This window comes from Dipteris shenzhenensis, chromosome 33 (genome assembly GCF_047967505.1).
Source record: "Dipteris shenzhenensis isolate YYH24624 ecotype China chromosome 33, Dip_SZ_1.0, whole genome shotgun sequence".
NCBI lineage: Eukaryota > Viridiplantae > Streptophyta > Polypodiopsida > Gleicheniales > Dipteridaceae > Dipteris > Dipteris shenzhenensis.
Window position 1 is genome coordinate 40174980 of NC_141628.1, and position 12233 is coordinate 40187212.

Below are 12233 nucleotides of genomic sequence, written 5' to 3' on the forward strand. Positions count from 1 at the left end.
TAGAAGGATTGTAGAACAATTTCCTAACAGGTCCTAAACTTCAACGCAAACGGAAAGAGCTGAGAAATGAGGGCGAAGAGAGAGCAGAAAAGCAGCGCAGCAGAGGAGTGGATTGAACGGAGGTGTCCCACAATTAGCCAAGGGTCCCTGGATTCGGAGCGCAGCAATAGAAAGGCCTGTGACAGGGCTCTGAAGTAATCGCAGCAGCATATACAAGAGTGTATCTGAGATGCGATGACATCAGAATTGTCAACGAGGGGGGAAAGTGCTCTAGAGGCCGACATGGGGCTGAGAGAACAGCAGGACAGGAAGTTTCATCACCATAGCCGGAGTTGAGGCTCTCCACACACAACACACTCTCTCTCTCTCTACACACACTTTTGTTTCGGTAAAATCCATGTAACTTTATTTTAGGGGCAGCAAATGGTACATGTCTCTCTCCCTCTCTCTCTACACAGACACACACACACACACACATGATCAGCCATGTTAAATATTCTTGTGAATTCCATCAATTGTGGAATCTTGCAGCAAAAAGAGATTTAGGCATACCTCTTATGCACATCCACGTACTCATCAGTCTCATCGACAATTTCTTCCTATATAGAACCATATTTTAAAGTGTTAATTGCAGGTCAAAAGCATCCCAAAGCAAATATATGCATAATAAATTATTTAAAATAACCAAAAAATGATAACAATGAAACCACCCTGTGCTTTTGAACAACTTAGACGAAGGAATTTACAGATTTATTTTGTAGACTAAGAGATCATGTTGGAATGGAAGTTGCATAAATGAGAGTTTGTAGAACAGCTCAATTGAGAATAGCAACCAAGAGATATACACAATTTGATATTTGCAGAACCCCTTGAAATTTGCACTTGAACTAAGACCCACCCCCCCCCCCCCCCTCTCTTCCAAGCTCTTTTTATTGCTTGAAATGGAGATACAAGACCAAGATGCAATGCATCACAACCTTGGACTCAAACTCTTGACTTGGACATAGACAAAGGTCTTATTTACAACTGTAGGACAAAAGTGCTTAGGCTGAGCTATACAGAAGTTATGACTCAAAAACTTAAGTAGTGGGCACTGGACTCCATGGGTACCTCAATCACAATTTCATCCCACATTAGTTGCATGCACGAGAGGAAATCCTAATGCGAAAAATGTACCGCAAATAGAAAAATCTCAGATTCAAACTCCCCTTCCACTTCTGCTCCCTTGGTTATGGAGCCCTTGGTGCAAATTGCAGCCCCTCTTGCTTAGATGGATGGGATCTTGGGGCTGGAGAGAGAAAAACTCTGAAAAAGTAATGCAGGGAGCAGAGAGAAAACCTTAGAGTGGGCATGGAGAGAGAGTGTTGTTGCTGCTTCCACACAGGGGGGAGAGAAAGGGGTATTGCTGCTGCTCCAGAGGTGAAGAAAGGGGCAGATTTCTGCAAAGAGAGAAGCTGAAACTGTAGAGAGTGAAAGTGGCTGCTGTAGAGAGGGAGGAGGGCTGTTGCACCAAGGAGGGAGAAGGTACAGAAACAGAGCATGGGATTTTGTGTGGAATAAGGGAGAGGAGGCCCTTCTTATATTGGCCCAGCCCACCATCATCTGCCCAAGATGGCAAGTTTTTGAAGGCTGGCTGGCCCACTTTGGCAAGAAAAAATCGTCCTTTCAGCCCACCTAGAGTGCAGATGATATCCTACCAAATAGCAACCAGAGTGGCCCCTGATGGAACTCGATGACCTCCCCTCACTAGGCTGCAATGCGTAACCCAAATGTTCCACGCCATGATGCGGCCACTGTCTCCCACACACCATCCTCAGGAGCCAAGGGAGGACGATGTCAGGAAAGGAGGATCGCCTCATGCAGCTCGATCCAACAAATGCTCTGTCATGAAGGCATGGCCCCGTCCGTCAGCCGCCATGCCCCAGGTAAATTCTGGGTGGATAGTCTGCATCCAAGCCTAGCCAGATCCTCTGAGCACTCTGGCAGCTCCGGAGACAGTGCAGAATCGTCTCCAAGACCCCCACTATGCAGCTCTCACAGTACCCATCCACCCTCATCTGCTCTAACCAAGGACCTATCGGTAGTCCTCTGTGAGCAGTCAACCAAAAGAAATATGGAGCAATCATGGAGTAGAAACAGATTGGCGTTGAAGTCCAAGGACCAGGGCAGGACCAGAACAGGTGCACTAGAGAATTGGAATCCTCTCCCCACTAGCTCGCTTCTAATTGCCTCCGAGACACACTGAAGCAGGAAGAAACCTTTGCCCAGAAATCTTGATGTGTAAGATTCTCTTGGAAGCCCGCATTCATAGACCATAAATTCTTTAAACTCCTCCATGGAGGAGAATATACCCCGTGAAGTAAAGGTAAACTCCCCCGCTTGCCAACCTTTCTAGCTCAGGGCGCACGTCTTCCAGCTCAAGCATCTAGATTGATCCGTGGGCCTTGCCCGCGGGGCTTCTTCTCTATTTCTTTCACTCTTCGTGTGATAGCTCTGCCCAGATTAGGGGCAGGCACCTGGGGAGTGATAGAGATAATAATGTAAGTACCTAAAAGGTAAAAGTTGTACGGAAGATTATGCCCTGACATTAGGACACTATTGTGGGGAGGTTTTCCATCTCAAAGGAGGCTGTTTTCAGGAAGCGTGATAAGGCATGCTAAGCGGCTTTTAGATAGTTCTAGATTGGTCACTGAGGTAGTTCTACATTGTTCTACATAGGCGGCTTCTAGATTGAATCTGGAGGGAGTTTCTCTGCAAGAGTCCAGGGTGGTTTGTGGACAGATCTAACCGCCACTACAAACCGCCTCGTCTTATCTATATAACCTCCTCATCCCCTCACTTTACACTCAGTCATCAAGCAACGTCTGTCTATCTCCACTCAGCCCAGCCTCCTCCACAGTCTCCTACATGCTTCCACCTTACCGTACGCACTCCCTAGCCTCTCCAATCAGTCAACTTAACCCTCTCACATAGTGTGGAGCTTGAAAAAAAGGGTCAAGCGGTGAATCTACTTCAGCGCCTAATACCCTGCCTTTTATTTCTGAATATCAAAAGTATAATCTAAGAATTGAGATACCATGACCTCATATAACATCAAGCTACAATGTACTGTCACAGAGCGAATGAGGACAGTTTTAAAACTTACTTGAAGCAGCTCTTCAATAACATCTTCAAGGGTGATAATGCCAATGACTTCGCCCTCTTCTAGATCATCTGAGACCATTACAGTTGCTTGCCTTGTTGCCTGGTCCTGTGCATCATCTTTAACCGAGTTTAGAGCACTATCAGGTAGTCGATTATCAACATAAATTTCCAATTCAGGCCCATTTATGCTGGTGTCTACTTGAGTAACTTCTTTTGTCTCTGCATCATCTGATGTTGAATCCTCATTTAATGCTCGATTCTTGTCATGATTGTCCACCGTAGTATGCTTCTTGACCACGTTCCTTCTCACTACAGCTGCCATGTGACTTTGTCCTTTTTGAAACTCGTTGAGTATGTCATACAATGGCATATCTGCAGGCACTCTACAGATTCCCAAAATTACTAGATGGAACAGAAAAATGATATGTTGCAATGTGTATATGATAAGAAGGTAGAAAGGATGACAGATGGCATGCTGGTGAAACCAACTTTGCCTCATGCTATAAGCTTTTTAATGATGTCCATTGAATGTTCTAACATGTACCGTGGTATTCTCCTGATAGACACAGCACTAAGAGGGGTCTCAGCCTCAGCACGGACAGTTAGCAGACTTTTTACCTGGCAAAGAATGCAGGATACATCTTGGTTGGAGAAACATTAAAAGGGTAATATTCAGGGACACTGCAGCTAAAGATTTACAACCATTTCAGTATCAACTCATTGTACCAGCAGCAGTCCGATGATATTTTTAGGATTTCCAGAATAGACTGGAACACGACTGTGACCAGTGGCCAATATCCTTCCCATGGCCTCCCTGTAAAATCAATGTTGCAACACAGTTTCATCTATTGATATTTATAATCTTAAAACAAAGTTTCAAGTTATTTCCAGGCATAACAGCAACAAAGAAACAGCCAGCACGATATTAAAGAGTATAGAATAACAAAGAAATTTCCAAAATAAACAAGACGGATTAAAATTATATTCTATATTTCCAGAAAAGCTAGCTTTCCACTCAGTTTCTGCCATATCCTTTTTAACCTCTCACTGTGACTACCGCTGCCACTGAGCAGGATGCTGTAAACTAGCCACATCTATTCACTTGCAATGGCAATTTTCTACTGCCTCTACCCCAAAACCCCTTCCCCCCCCATTTGGGCGAACATACAGGGAACCTTCAGGACTGCTACTGCTAGGAGGGTTGCCTTTCTCAGAAGGATTGTCCTTTCTTCTCTGACTCTCCTTCAAGGATGAGGTGGCATTTTCAGCCACCACCTAGGATTTTTGTTTGCTCATTCTGAGCTGTTTTTTCTCATGCTTGACATGATGTACTCCCGCGCTTGAGCTTGCTCTGCCGTTTTTATTCATACTTAATGAAGTACTTTTCTTGCCAAAAAAAAACCCATTTTTCATTTTTACAGAACCATTGGTGTTCTGTTCCTTGTTCTTCACACGTTGAGCACCCTTTTGTCACCTGGGCTTTTATACAAAGTTCGTGTTCTGTCCAAGTTACACTTCTTTGGGGTTTAGCCAAAATATATTTTATTCTTTTATAAAAGCACTGAACTCAACTTGCACAAACACACATAGCTGGAAGCTCTTGTCGCAAATCATAGAGACCAGGTCATTGCAATTTAAGCTATAGGTAGCATCGATTGCATAATTATTCAACAACAGCAAGCAGCACACGTTCTCTCCGCTCTCACAAGCTCCACAAGTGGTATCAGAGTGTTGGAAAGTAGAGGTCATCTTCCCACTTGTAAGAGGAGGACAAGAGGACCTGTAGCAGGTAGGGATTGAGAGGGGCTGCCACTTGTGAAGCACCAGCAGATCCTTCTTGTGGGTATTTTAGGGCAGCCAATGATGCAGTACATGGGGCTGGCAGAGCTGCAACCTTGTGTGCTGCTGTGCAAGCCTGCATAGGCCCTCGTAGGGCAGATGGGCTGGCATACCTCCAGCTCAGGGTGCCTGCAATGCGGGGCCATTTATAGGAAGCAGAGACTGCCTAGATCAGCAGTCTCTAGACTGCCAGTCGGCAATCTGTACAGGGTATTGGTCACCTGGGGTTGGTTAGCCAAATCTGGTCGTCCCAGATGTGAGCACCAATTGGCTGACCGAGGAGGGCTTTGCGGACCATATAAGGCCCCTTTTGAGGGGCAAATCAGTTTAGTCAGTGAGGTTTCCTCAGGCACTACTTGGTGCAGACCTACACTATCTAGGAGAGCACAAGTGAGTGCTTAGAACAGAGCAGCAACCTGAAGAGAGCAGTGAGAGCAGTTACCAGTGCACAAGGGAGTGCCATACTTTGGGCAAAGAGAATCCCAGGGAAGCAATTGTGTTCAACAAAAGCAACCAAGGTTTCTGCTCTGTGTTATGTATCTCCAAATCGAAAATATAATATAAAAGACTGCTCTGGTTCAAGAGCTAAAAAGACTGTCTCCAATACTAATGCATCGAAGCTGAACCAAAAGAGAGATCCCCAAATTCTTGGGGGAAGTTATGGAAGTGGAGGCAGAGCAATTTCTCTGTGTTAGCCCCCAGCAGCCCATTGAAGTGCAGCTTTTGTAGTTGAGTCATCTATCTACACATGAAGATTTTGGCTGTTCTGCTGCATGTTACCTTCCAGGTCTTAGCATCTTTTACATATGTTTGTGTACAAGGTATTGCTTGAAGTTGGATTACAATTTCCTTTGGTCCTTGACATTCCTTCGTTGCATACACAATATAATTCTGCCATGGTGTCAGAGAGACAATGGTGTGCCTGGAAGAAAGATCTTAGAGCCAAGGTTCCAAAGGAAGGTGAGATCTGAAGCTAGGAGGTGTATGCCTTGGTGATCAAGCCACCCATCCAGAGATCAACTTTGACAACTGAAGAGGAAGGCAGCTTCCGCTCAATGAAGGGGTGAGAGCAAGTGTCACTATGTGGGAAAGTGGGGCATTATGAAAGGGAATGCAGAAAAAAGAAGGCATATCAAGGTCAAGCACAGCAAGCACATGTAGTCCAAGATATTTCCATAAATGCAGAGCAGAACAATCCATTTATGCATTAGAACATCTCTTTATGGAACAGTGTGGGGAGCCTTTGCTTCCAACTTATGAATTTCGGCCCTAAAAAATGCCCTGGCAACCTTTAGAGAATTATACTAAGTTTTTTCGAGATTTTATGCAAACATGCATGCATGCTTTCAACAATGATTTCAGTGTCTTTGGTGGCAAGAATCAGCACCTTCAGCATTTAAGTGTATGTCTCATTGCTCTCCATTAGGGAAACTAACTCTTAACCCAATGTAGTGCACATGCTTTGGGAAACTAACTCTTAACCCAATGTAGTGCACATGCTTTTTCTGCTAAGAGTGGTATGATTATTGAACACGATATGACTTTGGATGCACAGCCAGTTTGATGATGAATATGCACCTCAAGATGGTGATATTTGTTTGCAACCACAAGCTATGCCAAATGTGTTTTCGTTTGAGTGCCCTATAGTATCATTTGATCATGCAGGTTTGGGATATCCATCGAATGCTCTTGAATCTGATGAACAGTCCACTGAGCAGTTAGAAGATTTACAAGTCTACGATTACTATGGTGATGCTTCTCAAACGAAGCCTAGGCATAAACATCTCAAGGCATCAGATGAGAGTTGCTTACTCTAAGAATCTACTTCTCCAGATTATGGTTCTCAGGTATTAGCAAGCACATGACAAGACAGGGGGATTTGTTTTAGTCTTAGATAAATCCACAAGGGGTATGGTAGAAGTTGTAAATGCTTACAAGATTAAATCAAGGGTAATGACACAATTCCAGTGTCGGCTTCACATGAAAATGAAGTATTTGAAGAATATCAAGTATGTACCAAGCCTTCGAAAGAACTTGCTTCCTATTCAGCTATCTGTGATGATGGGAATGATGTCCTCTTTACAAACCGTAAATGTTCCATAAAGTATCCACTTAACAGATTCACGGGCTCAGGTGGTCAAATTTGATGGGAAAGTGATTAAGAGAATAACTGCAAGTTCCACATCCAAACAGCTCACTACAGATCTTTGGCATAGCTAAGGGCATTTTTGTCGGTAATACAAAGTATGCTAAAGGCTTGCCGAAACCCCACATGCAAGGCAGCAAGCCGATTTTTACTCCCATGAAGACAGGATTGAATTGCATCTTGACGTGGATGAGCCGAATGTGAATGCCACTTCCTACAAGCAGTTAATGGGCAGATTGATTAATCTTACAACCATCAGGCCACGATTTCGTATGTAGCGAATTGTCAGTTAGCACATGCCATTCCTAAGGCCATCCATTCGCAGGGAGCCAAAATAATCCTCAAGTACATCAAAGGTATTATGCATTTCGAAGTTCTTTATGGGCATTTCAAAACTTTACAACTGTGAGGATCTTGATACACACACACATATAGATAGATAGATAGATGAATCGAGGAACATGCCCAAACTCATCCTCCAGAAACACAACACATAGTGCAATTATGATCTCAAGATAGTCACTCATAAGGTTGAAAACCATAAACTCCATCATGCAATGCATGATTGCTTGTCACAACCAATAGGAACTAAATCGTCTTGTACTATGCAAGAAATCTTTGAAGCCAAATTCGCCCTTAAACTGCTGAGGTACATCCAGGATAGTGGATGCTTACCGTACATTACACCTTATGGATAAGTGTGAGAACAAGACCATGCATAAAATCACGTTTTTACCAAACAAGCCAAGGGTGGGAACCTCTCGATCTAGAATCTGTGCTCTCGTTGAGCCAAGTCGCATATAGGCCACTGAACTAGATTGCTTAAGAGGTAGAGTTCTTAAGAGTCGGAGTTACCTCGTCAATGCTAATGCTTTGGCTTGCCCCTTGCGCGCCATTGTACTAACCTGACCTATTCACCCTCAAAACCCCTAGCAAAGTCCGTAAATCCATGTATACCATGTACAGTATCTTTGCCCCCCCTATGAGCTGAATCACTGCGGGCTAACATGCATGGACAATAGTGTAAGGCAGCAACCTCAAATACCGATACTTTGATAGGTGTTACAATGCGCCCAGACCAGTTGTTGTGCTATTGCTTCATGTGGTTTACAAGAGAGTTCTCTCAATACAAGCCAGTTGAGACAGCACTTGCTTCCGTCTGTCCCAACACAGACATCAACTAGTGCAGTGGGATAGTAGACCAGCCCAATTCCTAGGGTCTTGGAACTCCCTATATATACCTAAGACGAGTAGGATGTAAAATAGGGGGGATTCATGCAGCCATTCCAAGCCTGACTGAAGACTATGCCACACAAACCAGCATATTAGCAGGACAGCTCTTCCAAACTAGAGTCCCCCTTAGGTTCACTACTATCAGTCACATGGTGGGCAAACTACCCCTGTTCTACACTATAAAAGAGGATGATGTACTCCAACTCAAACCCCCTTCTTAAGATAAAGATATCTTAGATGACAAGGTGCAAGGGCAGAGGATAACAGTGATCAAATTGTAGGACCAAGCAATGGCTATTGTCCTAAAGCTAGGCAAACTACGAGATCATGCACAATAGCTGTGAGAATGTCAGGGTACCCTCTCAGAGAAGTACAATGGGATCCTAGAGAATAATTTTAAACTGAGCAGACCCAATGGTCTGAGCCAGTGATGACAAGGTGCAAGGGCAGAGGATCACAGTGATCAAATTGTAGGACCAAGCAATGGCTATTGTCCTAAAGCTAGGCAAGCTACGAGATCATGCACAATAGCTGTGAGAATGTCAGGGTACCCTCTCAGAGAAGTACAGTGGGATCCTAGAGAATAATTTTGAACCGAGCAGACCCAATGGTCTGAGCCAGTGCCCTTCATTTCATAAAACATTATCACCAAGATCTGTGTACATTGGAAGCTGAGATAGAGTCTGATACAAATCAACGGGGCTTCAACTGTCTCTCCAAAACCCTTAATCATTCATTGGAACCCCCAATACTTCCACCCTTTTTCAATAGGATTTTTTTGGAAACATATAGAACACCTTTTTTCAAGCACAAAAAGCAGTCGGAAACAATACTAGTGTCCACGGAGTCTATATCCTTCCATCCAACCTCTCAATCTAACTAGATGGTCCACAAAATTATATGCCTTCTTGGATGAGCTCAAATCCCTTATCAATTGATAGCTACAGGTGATAGCAAGTCAATAAACAGCAATAGGAAACAACATTACTGTCCATGGAGTCTACGTCCCTCCATCCAACCTCTCCATATAGCTAGATTATTCAAAATAATATATGCCTACTTGGATCAGACTTATACCTTTGTTCACATTCCCTTTCTGTCAGCCTCCTCATCAATTGATAGCTACAGTGGGATCCTAGACAATAATTTTGAACCAAGCAGACCCAACAGTCTGAGCCAGTGCCCTTCATTTAAAACATTATCACCAAGATATGTGTACATTGGAAGCTGAGATAGAGTCTGATACAAATTAGAGAACTTCAAGTGTCTTTCCAAAAAGCTTATTCATTCATTGGAACCCCCAATACTTCCACCCTTTTTCAATAGGGTTTTCTCGGAAACATATCGAACACCTTTTTTCCAAGTCCACAAACAGCAATAGGGAACAATACTAGTGTCCACGGAGTGTACATCCTTCCATCCAACCTCTCAATCTAACTAGATGGTCCACAAAATTATATTCCTTCTGGGATGAGCCCAGACCCCTTATCAATTGATAGCTACAGGTGATAGCAAGTCCACAAACAACAATAGGAAACAACAATAGTGTCCATGGCGTCTACGTCCCTCCATCCAACCTCTCAATCTAACTAGATTATCCAAAATAATATATGCCTTCTTGGATCAGATTTATATCTTTGTTCTCGTTCCCTTCTCTCAGCCCCCTCATAAATTGAGGGCTACAGATGATAGCAAAAGCTAAGCCATGATTCGGCCCATCATTACAACAACTATCTCCTCTGGCAAATAAAAGTTTCTGATTCGCATGCCACTCTTTTGGGAAATCATGCTGCTTTGTAAGGTTAAACAGGTTTTGCAGCAAATCAATGATAAAATCTCTGAGTCCATATGAATCCCTGGCCTTGCCACCTATTAGGATAGAGAATATAGAACATCGTCTTTTCTAATGTCCAAATTCTTATCATCAAGAGATAAGAGCATGATTGAAGCAATCTTTTTAAGTCTTAACAGGTAAATCTCTTAAGATTTAATATGAGTAAACAGTGAGCTTACAACTATATATCCAACCATGACTTAATATTATTTTTCATGAACACTAGGAATAAGGATAGCATTTTTCTTTGACATTCATTCATGGTGCTACCAACCACGACAATGCAATCTATAGGAAGGAGCTTTCTTTGTGCGTGTGCATGTGTAGAAGAGAGAGAGAGAGCGACAGAGAGAGAGAGAGAGAGAGAGAGAGAGAGAGAGAGAGATAGAGAGAGAGAACCAATCTAATTTGGAATCAATATCCAGCGAAAAGGTAGACTCTATAGGTGTCATGGCCTCTTCTGCAGTCTAAACAAAACAACAAGAGAAAAACATACAACAATTACAACAAAATTAGTCATTGGCTAGTAGTACCTGGTATATATGCCACACTTTGGTTGGCAAGAAGTACAACCCTATGCCTCTATGATTACCTTCAAGGTTAGATCAAGGGCTCCACTGATAATAGTGGTTTCATCATGAGAAAGCTCCCCACCTTTCCCTTCCTATCTTAACAATACAGCAGACAACTTTTAGAGAAAATCCTTGGAAATTTGGTTATTCTGTCATACCATCTCTGAAAAAAATATTTTTAAGTAAATATGAATTGTGGAGAGGGGAATTTGGAGCAAGAGAGATCCTTTTATCTTAATTGAACGTTTATTCTTAATGACTTGCACCCTACTCTCATCTCCATTCCCTCACAATCACGAATTAGAAAGCAACATAGTGTTACTTTCTGGGGCAGTTGGACAAATAATAACATCAGATACAAATAGGGATGATTTCAGAGCAAATCAACAACAATTCATGGACCTTCGCATTATTCTATGTACCATACCTCTTTCCCATGAATGGATACAAGTGCCTTCAATTGAGCTCTCCTAAATAAACCCGCATCATTATGCCCTAGCAAAAGATCCAACAACTGAAGACACACAGAAATTTCTCAAATCTTAGAAATGTGAACTTGCATGCAGTTTCCAAACAGACAAATAGGCAGAGATTTGATTATAATATAAAGATCATAAAATTTTAAAAAGGTGATCTGTGACAAAATCTTTTGTGGGAAAATAAGAAACTGAGCAGAATATGTATTTTTATTATCGTGCTCAAAGGATTTCATGGATGTTGTCCCACATTTCAGAAGATCTGCTATGAAGAATCCTCAGCCAACTTTGGTTAATACTGTGGACCTTTTTCAAGCTGTTTCCACATTAGGCAAAGAAACAGGAAACACAGACTTGGTACTCGACCTGCCAAGTCTCAAGTTTGAGCTTTTCTTCCTCGAGTCTCACTTTGCAAGCGTACTTTTTGCGCATGTCAAATTCCAAGCATACACTGCTGCATGTTTCAACCTCTTTCCAGCCATATTTTTTTGCAATTCAATGACCTATGGGATTATACGGTGCATATTTACTATGCCTAAAGGAAACTTCCTTTTTTTGAAATGTTTCAAAACTCCAAAATATTTCAAATTTTGAAACATTTCTGGTAACCACTGAAAAGTCACCTTTATGGTGTAAAGCTCTTAGCACCCAGCTGAAATTCTTTCTAAGCAAACAATGAACTCAGACGTCAGGATTTCCCCTGCTACAAGTCAATTTCTCCTTCTGACATCCCTTCCCCTCACTACAAGCGCATAGCTTACGTCAGCTTTGTTGTCATTCTCCCTACACTCATCTTGTTATAATAATCTGCCATGACAGTACAGCTGCTTTTTTTGTCATCTGTATAGCCCAGGTCACCTTTTCCTGGCATTAACTGCTCTGTACCCCTGATATTTACTCTATTTCCATGCATATGATCTACTGACAAAAAGAGTGAAGTCTTTGGCAAAGTGTTGCAATTCAAAATGTAGACTCCCAGTACTGCAGAA

The 12233-nt window shown here is 42.6% G+C and overlaps 1 protein-coding gene across 1 annotated transcript in view; it reads right to left on the minus strand.

The window, feature by feature from the left end:
* LOC147880106 (DUF21 domain-containing protein At4g14240-like) overlaps positions 1–12233 on the minus strand; it is an 88351-nt gene that overhangs the window by 11703 nt on the left and 64415 nt on the right. Inside the window, exons 6-12 of the mRNA XM_087372017.1 lie at positions 11196–11282; positions 10789–10860; positions 10596–10663; positions 3871–3958; positions 3689–3762; positions 3146–3527; positions 553–599 (exon numbers count right to left, since the gene is read on the minus strand). Of these exons, the coding sequence (XP_087228143.1) occupies positions 553–599; positions 3146–3527; positions 3689–3762; positions 3871–3958; positions 10596–10663; positions 10789–10860; positions 11196–11282 (818 nt within the window). The remainder of the gene's footprint in view (positions 1–552; positions 600–3145; positions 3528–3688; positions 3763–3870; positions 3959–10595; positions 10664–10788; positions 10861–11195; positions 11283–12233) is intronic.